Raw genomic sequence first — 13,006 nt, forward strand, 5'->3', positions numbered from 1 at the left:
ATGAGTGAAGGAATTTTCATTCATATTGCCATAGTGGGGAAGGGACAAGTCTTTTATTCCTACTTGAATTTTACTTGTAAATTAAATGTTTAACAAATGAGTTGTTTATTTCTTCAATTTGATAATGTATTTTACTTGACTCTCTTCCATTTACTGAAAGGGTGTGGGTTGGAGCTTGACAAGATTATTGATAAGCTGTGGAGAAGATTGAGTGAAAGGTGATGCTGGGTGGGAGTCTGAGGAGACTGGATGGTGAAGGGAATGTAGAACAGGATCCAGAGCCTTCATATATAGGCAGTCTGTCTAACTGTCTTAAGAAGCACTAATTAATTTGGCTGAAAACTATGACTTTAGAGCAAAATCACAGTAAACTGTCATGTAATAAACACCACAACTTTTGTCGTACTTTGTGAAAAAATATTTCCTTGACAAATGTGGTTTACGTACTAAGGTCTGCTTTAGAACCTGTATTCATAATTTTACTCAGTCTCAACTAGGTAGTTTCCCTTCTTGCAATGGGATTGTGTGTGCAATAAGAGAAAGGATGAATCAATCTGCAGTCAGTGTTGAGTCAGTTGCAGCTGCCAAGTAAAGTGCTCTCATTTAGCTATTGAAGGCTTGCATGTGTAAAATATTCCTAATTTGTTAGGAACACACATGGCTGTGTGTGTATACATGTTATTGTGCTGTAGGCTGTTCTTTATTAGAAAAATACAGGTCCCCATGGGGTGCTAATTATGGCTTTGGCTAGCAAGCTGCAGAAAGGCAAATAACAAAGGCAAGGGAAAATATAGAGGAGGGGAGAGAGAATCGGGTTTGCTGTTTTACACCTCTAGTATCAATGAGACATGGTGTGAGTAAACACAGCTGTATGGAAAAATTGGTTTTTAAGAATTGAAAGTAAGTAACTGCCACTTATTCAGCAGATCTATACTGCAGGTTTCTAAGAACACCAACTTTTTCTTGAAATTTAGAGAGCTGTCACGGATTGAGCTATTTATTTCTTGGAAAGTTGCTTGACAGATGAATCTTTGTGTTGGGTTGCAATCAGTGTTACTAATACTGCCTTTATGCAACATATAACCACAAATAAACTTGAGGAATTCCATGATTAAAGAATTATATGTAAAGGTTTAATATTTACATTACTATAAAAATAACTCACAATAGGAATCTTCTAAAATATTCTTTATTGAGAATCTACTGTGTAACACCTCTGACTAGGTACTGTGGGAAATACAGACCTTTAGGATATAAACTGCCTTTAGGGAGCTTGCAGTTTAGAAATACACATAAAATATTGGAGAAAGTATTTAATGAAATGCTGGGTAATGTGGTATGAACAAGCTCTCTAAATTTCAAAGGAGAGAAAGAGAGATGATGGAGAGCTAGAGTTAAGGAATGGTTTCCTGGAAGAGCTGCAACTTGAGCTTGGCCTTGAAATAGTGTAACAATTCTATAGGCAAGACATGAAGAAAGCATTGCTTAAGAAAGACTAAGAATGGGTAGAAGTGTGGTTGGATCTGGAGTAAGTCAACCTTTAAATGGGAAGCTTTTGCATTAAAGGTGGGTAGGCAGTGTATCCTATATGTATGGCTTACATCTGTCAAATTTGGTTTTGGCAGATAGAACCACACTATATGGCGAAAACCTTTTCCATGAGGGATACTATGCAGAGGAAGTTAGAGAACATTAGAATAGTTTTTAGACATCTTCATGGAAATGTCCTTTGATTTTGCTAATGACTGATTGCTTCTGGATAATCCATTTTCCCTTCCCTTTGTGAAAGACTGCCAAAATAAAAAGAGAAAAGAATGCTCAATTTGCCTTACATAAACACAGCAAGAGTATGTATATATATTCTTGCTGTGTTTATGTAAGGATCGGGCCTAAACGGGCAGTGGGACATCCCTCTCACAATCCAGGACTGCTGGCTCCCAACTGCTCGCCTGCCTGCCTTCCTGATTGCCCCTAACCGCTTCTGCCTGCCAGCCTGATCACCCCCTAACCACTCCCCTGCCAGCCTGATTGATGCCTAACTGCTCCCCAGCTGGCCTGTTTGCCCCCAACTGCTCTCCCTTGCAGGCCTGGGTCCCCCCCAACTGCCCTCCCTTGCAGGCCTGGTCCCTCCCAACTGCCCTCCTCTGCTGGCCATCTTGTGTCCACATGGGGCAGCCATCTTGTGTGTTGGAGTGATGGTCAGTCTGATATTACTTTTATTAGATAGGATAGAGGCCTGGTGCACGGGTGGAGGCTAGCTGGTTTGCCCTGAAGGGTGTCCCGGATCAGGGTGGGGGTTCCCTTGGGACGTGGGGCGGCCTGGGTGAGGGGCCTGTGGTGGTTTGCAGGCCGGCCACGCCCCCAGCGACCCAAGTGGAGGCCCTGGTATCTGGGATTTATTTATCTTCTATAATTGAAACTTTGTAGCCTTAAGCGGAGGCCAAGGCAGGACAGGGCTGCTGAAGCTTGGCTTCCTCCATCGCCGGGGGCAACTCAAGCCTCCTGCTCTCTACAGCTCTGAGGCTGCTGCCATTTTTGTTGGGATTTATTTATCGTCTATAATTGAAACTTTGTAGCCTTGAGTGGAGGCCTGGGCCCGCCAGGGTGTGCGGAAAGCTTGGCTTCCTCCATTGTTGGGGAAACCCAAGCCTCCTGCTCGCAGCCACCTTGGTTGGGGTTAATTTGCATACTCACTCCTGATTGGCTGGTGGGCGTGGCTTGTGGGTGTAGTGGAGTGATGGTTAATTTGCATATTACTCTTTTATTAGATAGGATTCTCTTTGGCCTCCAAAGAGAATTTTATTATACTGTTTAAGAAATTTTATGATACCTAAATAATTCAGGGAAGCATTTTATAATTACTCTTTAAGAATTTTTTCAAGTTAATTCTTGATAGAAAGAAATCCTTCTAGGGTAATTTTACTTAAAAATTGGTGTAGTCTGGAGACTGTATCAAAGAGAAGAATGAATCAGATGTAGATATAGAATGAGTTAACAGTGTTTCTAGCATCTAGTTTGGTGCATGATCCTCTTGGCAGTATTGAAACTCAATCTTATTTTTTCAGAGCACATATAAATAAAAATGACCTAGAAGTTAGGTAGGAATGGCTAGGCTTACTTCTCTCTGGACTCAGACTCCTGGGATCTGACCCAGAACTATGCACCCTTAGGGACTCTAAGGTCATTGCCATTTGCATTGATTCTCATCACTCTAATTTCTTTTGAGTATTACCTTTGTTAGGTACACAAGAAAATATTTGGAGTAAACTTGAGCATTTTTAAGGCATTAGAATATTAATTTACTTAAGTGGCTAGGCAACACAAAAATTTAGCTAATTGTTTTATAATGAAATTACAAAAGCATTTGCCTTATGATGGAATGTTTTTCTTTAAAATAGTATTTGTTACTAAAAAAACTTTAGAAAAGTAATACAAAGTTTCTGATATTGATTATTGCCCATCATTAATTTATTTTAAAAAGAGTTACTATATCCACATCTGAAGTCTCTGAATAACTTTGATATATAAATAAGCCTCTTGTATTCTTGAGTATGGCTGGACTCTGAATTTCTTTACTGTTTATCAAATGACTTATGTGCATCTTTTATCTTGAGGAAAATAGTTGTTGGGCATTAAGCATATTAAGATCAGTTTATTTTATTCATTTGCTCATTTATTGGTACAGCATTCTAAGTACCAGATATGAAGCAATGAGCAAGACAGGTAAAATCTTTTGTTTCAATGGAGCTTACATTTTTCTAGTGGGGTAAGGAAAAACTATATAGTGTGTCATTAAAGAATAATAAGGGCAGAGAAAATTAAAGGAAAAGGAAAAAAATGTGCAGTGGGGGTTCCAATTTTAGGCAGGAGAGGTGGTGGAAAAGATTTTGGCTTTTATTCAGAGAATTTACTTCAGTTTTCAGTTTAGAATTAAGTTATACAATTGAATTCATATAAGAACTTTTCTGATTTCAATTATTTAGGAAAATGTATTTGATTCCAAGTACCATATATGAAAGAAAGATACTGATACTCTGGAATCTATTTGGAGGAGGTCTAAAATAGATTTCATAAAATCCATGTGTTGAAGTTATTCCAGTAACGTGAAGCTTTAGTCTTTTACTCTTTCTTAGTCCTTAACTCTTATTTTAGACACAATTTTAACACACTTGGTTATTGGCTTTCTAGTCAATGGTAGAAGAGGAGATATTGGAAGCTACTTGTTGGCAGGCCACCTTGACATCAGCAAGAAATGTGAGTTAATTTTGCAAATGGACAAACAGGAAAACTATTAAAGGCTGATACAAAAAATTAAAAAATAAAATACTCAGGTATTCTCATGACAGAGCTTACTGTCCCTACAGACTTCAGTAGCCCTGAGGACATTATTATTGCATAGTGTTTGAGGTTCATAATGATGACTAAATCAATAAAGGTTTAATTATGTTCTACTAGAGGCCTGGTGCACGAAAATTCGTGCACTAGGCTGGGGGTCCCTCAGCCAGGCCTGCACCGTCTCACAGTCTGGAAGACCTTGGGGGATGTCCACCTGCCAACTTAGGCCCGCTCCCAGGGAGATCGGGCCTAAGCTGGCAGACATCCCTCTGGCAGCCTGGGACCCCTTGGGGGATGTCCAACCCCTTGGGGGATGTCCCAGGGAGTAAGCCTAAGCCACAGTCGGACATCCTTAGCACTGCCGCGGAGGTGGGAGAGGCTCCCACCACCACCGCTGTGCTCGAAGCTGCCTGGCTTGTGGCTAAGCAGACCTCCCCCTGTGGAAGCGCACTGACCACCAGGGGCAGCTCCTGCGTTGAGTGTCTGCCCCCTGGTGGTCAGTGCATGTCATAGTGACCAGTCATTCTTGGTCATTCTGCTGTTAGAGTCAATTTGCATATTACCCTTTTATTATATAGGACTAGAGGCCTGTTGCACGAAGATTCGTGCAATAGGCCTTCCTTCCCCTGGTGGCCAGCACCAATTTTCCTCCAGCACCTGGGACCCAGGCCTTCACTCTGGCCGGAGCCTTCAGTCTTATCCACTCCGGCCAGAGCACTGCTCCTGTAGTTCCCTCCACCTCCCGCCCTCCCCCTCATAGCAGGCGTCCCACCCCGTCCAGCCACTCTGCACCTGTGTATGCAAATTAACACGCCATCTTTCTTGGGTTAATTTGCTTAGTAACTCTTGATTGGCTGGTGGGCATCGCAGAGATATGGTTAATTTGCATATTTCTCTTTTGTTAGTGTAGATAGGTTTTTAAAATGAATTAAGGAAGGATATAGTCCATTTTGTAATGGTTTCCATTCAGTATGATTAAACTAACACTTAAAAGAAGTAAAACTCAGTTCTATGGAAAATGATTTTTTTTTTTTTTTGTCTCATATCTTTCTGTGATGCCTAGACGTTTTAGGGGTAGTGTATTCTTCTGGGAGGGTCTGAGTGGTGTACTTTTAAGATTATGTCCAGACATTGTCTCAGTATAAGCTTGAATTCTATGGATATATATTTGGTCTTCCTAGAAGGAGATGAGTAAGGGTTTGTTTATTTAAAAATATCTATGAATGAGTTGATTCAATGGTGTTAGTTACCATAGAAATGACTTAAATTAAAAAGCAACTTGTTGAAAACAGCATGTTCATGCTGACATTCCTGATTCACTCAGTATCTCAAGTATTCTTTAAAAGTCTACATAAGGAGTAGTTAGTTTAAGGTTCAAATAATTTTGGAAGGATAGAGGGGAATCACAAAATAACTCTTGTATATTTTAAATTACCATTTTAACCTGAAAACCATGTAAGTGGTTGTCCTGTTTTTCTAGAAGTGTTAATTGTGTGATTTAATTCTAAAGGAAAGACACTTTCCTGTGGTTTTGAGGGGATTGATTTTATTGGGGAACAAACTATTCTTTAGCATACTTTTTGAAACTTCAATATTTGAACTTTTTTTCCCCTTATGTCTGAAAGAATGCCACTGGATTTTGTTGTCTGATTAGAGAAGTAAAAGAGCCTTTTTCTTTTATTTTTCCCCCTCCAGCTTCTAACCTAAATGGTAATTCTGACTTTAAAATAAGGCTTTGCCCTGTCCACGTAGCATCTGTCTGATACGCCAAGGTTGCATGTTCTATCCCAGGTCAGGGCACATATATCAACCAATAAATCCTTAAATAAGTGGAACAATAAATCAATGTTTCTCTCTCTTTCAATGTTGCTCTTTTTTAAGCAATAAATTTTTTAAAATTTAAAATAAAGCCTTAAAGAAAAAAACCAATTGCATCACTAGCTTACTGTTTCTTTTGGTTTAGTCCTTACTTTCCTTCCTGTAAAATCTTAGCATTGGATGGGATCTTAAAGGTCAATTAATGTAAGGACCCTTTTAATGGAAGAACCCTTTCTCTGGCATCCATAACAGATGATCATTCAGCTTCCGAGTGAATATTTCTGTTGATAATAAGCTCACTATTCCTAATCAGCCCACTTAAATATTGGCTATCTTGAATTATTTGGAATTTCTTTTACTTTATTGGGATGAAGAATGTGTCTCTGTAATTTCCACAGACTAATCTGAGTTCTGCCCTTAGGAATCACATAGAATTTGGCAACTCCTGAAATTTGTGAGGGCCACAATCAAGTCCCTGCTTTGGATTCTCTTTTTCTAGGCTAAGCATTCTAATACCTTTCACTTATTTATCTTACGATGTGCTTTCAAATCCCATCCTTTATTTCTTCTTCAGACAGATTCTGGTTTCTTTTAAATAAACTGTCCAGAACTGAATGTAAGTTTTAAGATGTAATATAAATAACGAGAACTGAGGGATTGTTACTTTCCATGATCTTCTGCATGGAGAGCGAAGCCCAGGAAGTCGGGGACTGTGTTTGTTTTTCTCACTGTTGTAGCCCCACTAACCATATTGCATAGAACTAATGATGTCCTCAGAAAATATATGTTGACGAGTCAAATGAGTGCTGTGGTTCCTATAAATCTAGAAATTCAGTAAAGTTTGTTCGCTATTTTAGAATTTTATCTCTGGAGCATGTTCAATCAAGACCTTAACATCTTTTTCTTGTGAACTATCATCAAATTGTATAACCTTCAGCCTGTACATGTATAATTGATATTGTTAAACCTAAATTCTTCTTTTTCTTTATATTAATTCATTTACTGAACAAATATTTATTGAGTACCTACAGTGTTCTGTGCTAGGCACTAGGTTCTGTGCTAGTACTAGGTTCTGTGCGAGGTGGCACAAGTTCTGTGCTAGGTACTAGGTATACTGTGGAAACAGCCTTTCTGTCATGGATATTACAATGTAGATGATGGTGCAGTGGGGAAACAGATATTACACAGGTAAAAAACAAGTATGTTCTTATACACTGAGAGAATTCTGTGACGGAAGTAAATAGGTTCTGGAATAGAGGACTGGGAAGTGACTTACGGGGAGAGGTTTGTAGATGTTAGGGTACTCAAGGAAGATTGCCTGAGGAGGACTTATTCTACCTGGAACTTGAATTATAAGAAGAAACCAGACTTGTTGCAAGGGATGGGGTGTGTTCCAGTCTAAGAAAACGGCATGTACCAATGATTTAAGGCAGGAAAGCACTTGACTAGCGTGACTAGAGTATAGAGGCAAGGAAGAAAATAGAACAGGGTGAGGTTGTTGAGCTCATTCAAGGATCTGTAGTTCAGTGAGAAGTGAAAGAAGCTTACACAAACATGGTTGCAGTAGAGAAGAGGAAAAGTGGGCTGATTGTAAATATATTTTGGAGGTAAACTCTATAGGATTGACAGATTTTATTGGGAAGGAAAATGGAGAAGACTGAGACAAGGATGATGCTTACGTATCTGGTCTGAGCTACTGGCTGGTATGATTGAACAATTTACTGGGACAGGAAGAGAGAATCAAGAGTTTACTTTTGGACATGTGTTTTGAGATGCCTGTGAGATATCCATCTCTCTTCCCTCTCTTTTCTATTTTGGTTGTATTGCTACCCCTCCTTTATTAAGCTGTTTATCAGAGTGGGTCAAGGAAGGTATATTATAAAAATGACAGACTCAGACATGAAACTGCTTGGGTTAATGAGAAGCATAATAAAAATAAACTGGAGAATGAGTTAGAGAATAAGCATGCTAATGAAAATAAGGGCAACAGTCATTCTTAAGCTTTGGTTGCAAAGGCTTTTCAAATTTCTCTGCTCGGTATTTGTTTCCCCTTCCCTAGGGATTCCTATTGTGAATTTATTCACTGATAACCTGAATTTACTCAGTCGTTTGCCAAGTTTCTTTTTCTCTAGCCTCTCCCGCAGTCACTTTGTTTACCTACTTCACTGTTTAGAAACCTTCAGTGGTTCTCCATTGCCTTCAGGATAAAGTCCAAACTGTTTAGCATGTTATTCAAGTCCTTTTTAAAACCTCCTCTTTGCCTGTCTTTCCCTGTCTCCCCATTCTATCTTTACATACACTCTATGGAAAGAGAAGTATGTAAACAAGTGGGGGCCTTGAAACCTGTGGGAACAGAGGTGGTCTTGGCCAGACTGAATAGTCTGTTCATAAATTCTTAACAGTTAGGGGCTTCTTTAGCAGAGAACAGTGGAGTAGAAGCATCTGAAGTACCAAGTTTTAGAAAGACAAATACTATCCTGGGAATTTACAATAGAATCACTACCTTGTAGTATATTAATAGTTTCATTAAAGCATGGTATAGATTTATAATCTGAGGGAAAAAATATTTTGACCTCCCAGAACCTGTTTATCTGGGAAATGAAGACACTTACCTTATAGAATGGTTGTAAGTAGTAAAATATGTAGAATAATATATGGTATGTAGTAGGTGCTCAATAAATGGTAGCTACTATTATTTCAGTTAGAATTATTTTATTCTTGCCGAAACCGGTTTGGCTCAGTGGATAGAGCGTCAGCCTGCGGACTGGGGGGTCCCGGGTTCGATTCCGGTCAAGGGCATGTACCTTGGTTGCGGGCACATCCCCAGTAGGGGGTGTGCAGGAGGCAGCTGATCGATGTCTCTCTCTCATCGATGTTTCTAACTCTCTATCCCTCTCCCTTCCTCTCTGTAAAAAATCAATAAAATATATTAAAAAAAAAAAAGAATTATTTTATTCTTTTTCCTCCCCTCCCCACATACCTTCCTCTATCTCCCCTCACCCCCCCTTCCCCTGTGGTAATCACCATATTGTTGACTGTGTCTGAGTGTTTTTTTGTTTGTTTCTTAATCCCTTCACCTTTTTCATCAAGTTTCGTAACCTAGAATTAATTTTAAATGGTAACTATATAACCTTACCTCCTCCTACTTCCCTTTCGTATCCCTTTTCCAGGGGTCCTCAAACTTTTTAAACAGGGGGCCAGTTCACTGTCCCTCAGACCGTTGGAGGGCCGGACTATAGTTTTAAAAAAAAAAACTATGAACAAATTCCTATGCGCACTGCGGGCCCGGGACGAGTTGGCTGCTAAGCAGGACAGGCAGTGGCACCTGGCAGGCCAGATAAATGTCCTCGGCGGGCCGCATGTGGCCCGCAGGCCGTAGTTTGAGGACGCCTGCCCTATTCCAACCAGTCTGGACTACTTACTATACTTTGGAAGTAGACTCTGTAGGGCTGTATATGTCTTATTTCCTTAAGAATTGTGTATTATCCATTTTTAGTCCCTCTCAAAGAGCTGAGCCAAAACTTTATGCATGATTAGCACCCAGTAAACATTTATAGGTGTTCAGTGAACTAATTTGAAGAGTATTACCAATAAGTAAATAATTAAACTTTATCCCTAAATTATGATTTTAAGGGAAATTTTCTTAGTGGTGCCAACTGTACTGTTTTTATAAAGTTTTCCACCCAAGAACCATTAATGGAGTACTGACGGGGCTAATGTTAGAAAGAGATAAAAAAAAGGTGAAAGATAAGAGTCCAGCACTTGCAATCTGCTCAGTATCAGGTTTTTAAAGATCTGATTTGCCTGAAGTCAACAGATGCACACTGTTAAAACAAGTGTATCTTTGATACCAGATGGGGTATAATTCCCAGGGTTTGGAGGATTAGGATTGAAATGGAATGGGAATTCATTACTTTGTCTTCAGTGCTGTTCTGATTTTTTTTAAATCAGAAGACCTCTTTCTGACATTACATAAACAGATATTTCCTTTTGGATTTTGTATCCAGAATGAAAACTAGTATTATTTACAGAGGAAGGGCCTATTTGTAGAATATTTATCCTGTTTTACTGCTTGACTTCTTTGTATCTTTTCCTCTGGTTACCCATTCTGTCATTTGTAATGTGAATAATTTGGCTACATGTAAAACAGGTTTGTCAGGATGAGTTTGTTGGTCCATAGAATATTTCTTTTTGCGATTTTTTATTTATTTAATTCTGATCAACCTTACATGCTAGGTGCTTGATAAGGATTTGTTGAATGAATAGTCATGCATTTGAAGTAAATGTGCTTGATAAATTTAGAGAATGCCTTGCAGTTTATATTTGTCAGATTTATTCAGTTGAAGTGAATTAATTCAACAAACTTTGATGAAGGTCTACAATGTGCCAGGTATTATTCTGTCTTCATAGAACTTATATTTTAACTGGGGGCGAAAAGGGAGAGGACACTAAACCAGTAAACAAATAAGGTAACAGGATAATTGTAGATAACAAGTGCAGTAGTGGTGTGAGGCCATCTGGAGGACAAAGGGCCACTACTTTAGACAGGGTGTGTGTGGGAGGCCTAAGGAGGTGACTTCTGAGCAGAGAAGGTAATAATGAGAAGAATACCAGCTTTGGAGAAGAACATCATTCTAAGTAGAGAGAAGAGCAAGTATGAAGGGCCTGAGGAGGGAATGATCTAAATATAGTTAATTCAGATTGTTAGCATCCAAATACAATTTCTTCATATAAATAGTATGGAGCAGATGTAAAGACAACATAAATGCTGCTTTTTGAGTGGAATACTTTCAGATATAACAGTGAATCAAAGTGTAAGATCAATAGTCAGCTAGTGTCTCAAAAGTTCCCTTGTGTGTTGGTTATTCTATTGGTGTGACAATGCTTTTTGGCTATTATTGTAAGGCTTGGTTAATAATACTGGGATTTTGAGATCAAGAGGCTAGAAACGAACAAATTTGAAATTTGTGCGGTCTATAGCCTACCTTCTCCTCCTTTCCTACAACTGAATTGTTTGCTTTCTAAAATTGTCTTCTCTATTTTGTTCCTTTTTTTCTCTCTATTATTTCTCTGCATTGTAATAGTTTAACTGCCTACTCTTAAAAATGCTGAGCATTCAAAATCACATTTGTCAGAGGTAAAAAGGTCTTAAAGACCTTAAAGTGGGATACTTCTATAAAACCCTGTAATTTAGTATTGCAACAGGAAAACCTAAGGAATTTTTTGTGATTCTTTTAACTGTATACTTGTCATTGTTGCCAAGTTTGATAAATGATCAGAATTCTGAATTTGTTGTTCTTAATAGAGAAGTCTATGCATTCTAAGAAATATAGGGGAAAAGAACAATAAAGAGTTGGGGGGCTTTTAATCTCATCTTTTGGGGTATAGAGGAATAATTCCTGCAACCTTGCACCTTCAGATTGATACCCTCAGAAGACATTATACAAATAAGATCCTTTTTTAGGCAGGATAAACTATTTGCTTTGTACAGTTTTGAACATTGAATTTAAAATATGATATATTTCACTAAGGTGACCTCAAGGGGTACTATTTTAAGCTAATTTCTCTATGTGAATATCTTTAGCAAGACAAGGCATTAATAATTTATTCAGGATGTATAGGTAAATACTTTTGTGCCTTAATGGAAAGCCTGATGTTTAATGGACTGGAGTATTGTCTGTTGGCGATTAAATACCTAAATATATTAATTTTAGCACACTTGACCCAATTTAGGGTTTCGCCTACAGTAATGTGTTTTGCTTATAATAGCCTCCTTTTCCAACTTCTTTTTAATAGCAACATCATGACAACAGAGAAGAGTTTAGTGGCCGAGGCTGAAAATTCACAGCACCAACAGCAGAAGGAAGAGGGAGAGGGAGCTACAAACTCAGGCCAACAAGAAACTCAGCTGGGAGAGGTTTCTCAAGCAGCAGCTGAGGGAGATAATCAGTGTGAGCAGAAGCTGAAAACATCTAATGGAGACACTCCTACACATGAAGACTTGACCAAGAACAAGGAGCGGACATCAGAAAACAGGGGCCTGTCACGGCTGTTCTCCTCATTTCTCAAAAGGCCTAAATCTCAGGTCTCTGAGGAAGAAGGCAAAGAAGCAGAGTCAGCTAAAGAGAAAGGTGAAGGAGGTCAGAAAGACATAGAATTTGCAACCAGTCTTGATGAAGAGGTCATTTTAAAGGCCCCAATTGCAGCTCCTGAACCTGAACTCAAAACAGACCCATCCTTGGATCTTCACTCATTAAGCAGTGCGGAAACACAGGTAAGGATATGTGAATATGTGGGAGGTGGGTGTAATGAAGGTAGGTTTATTTTTCATTTAAGAACATTAGGTTTTATTTGTTATTAGCCAGTTGACTTGGGATTGATAGTAATAAGTAACATGAAGCTTTGGAGTTTCTGCTCTAAAGAAATTATTGTAGTCATGGGGATGTAAAGTACAGCACAGGGAATATAGTCAATAATATTATAATAACTATGTATGGCGCCAGATGAAATATCAGGGGAACTACTTTGTAAAGTATATGATTGTCTAACCATTATGTTGTATACCTGAAACTAATACAAAATAATACTGAATGTAAACTATAATTAAAAAATTAAATTTTAAAAGATAAAGAAATTAATGTAGTCAATGGAAACGATTTTTAAAAGGTACTTATATGGTATAAATCAAAGAAAACAAAATGAAAGAAAAGAACTTACCAAATGAATTTACTCAGCCTCTTTGTCATTTTACTGTTATTGTGGAACATATCCATGATATTTAATAAAAGGGAAAAAAGAATTAAGGTGGTTTAGAGTTAATTTTGTTGGAATTATTAGGAATGGGATAGTTATC

General features: G+C 38.5%; 1 protein-coding gene across 23 annotated transcripts in view; it reads left to right on the forward strand.

Moving 5' to 3' along the window:
- Positions 1 to 13,006, forward strand: part of EPB41 (erythrocyte membrane protein band 4.1) — a 158,405-nt gene that overhangs the window by 49,021 nt on the left and 96,378 nt on the right. For 19 of the 23 annotated variants that reach the window (XM_080658244.1, XM_080658229.1, XM_080658240.1 and 16 more), the window contains exon 2: positions 11,950 to 12,427. In XM_080658244.1, the coding sequence (XP_080514370.1) occupies positions 11,957 to 12,427 (471 nt within the window). In that variant the 5' untranslated portion in view covers positions 11,950 to 11,956. The remainder of the gene's footprint in view (positions 1 to 11,949; positions 12,428 to 13,006) is intronic. The other 4 variants (XM_080658239.1, XM_080658241.1, XM_080658242.1 and 1 more) reach the window with 1 other exon arrangement.

This window comes from Plecotus auritus, assembly GCF_963455305.1.
Source record: "Plecotus auritus genome assembly, chromosome: 2".
Taxonomy (NCBI): Eukaryota; Metazoa; Chordata; class Mammalia; order Chiroptera; family Vespertilionidae; genus Plecotus; species Plecotus auritus.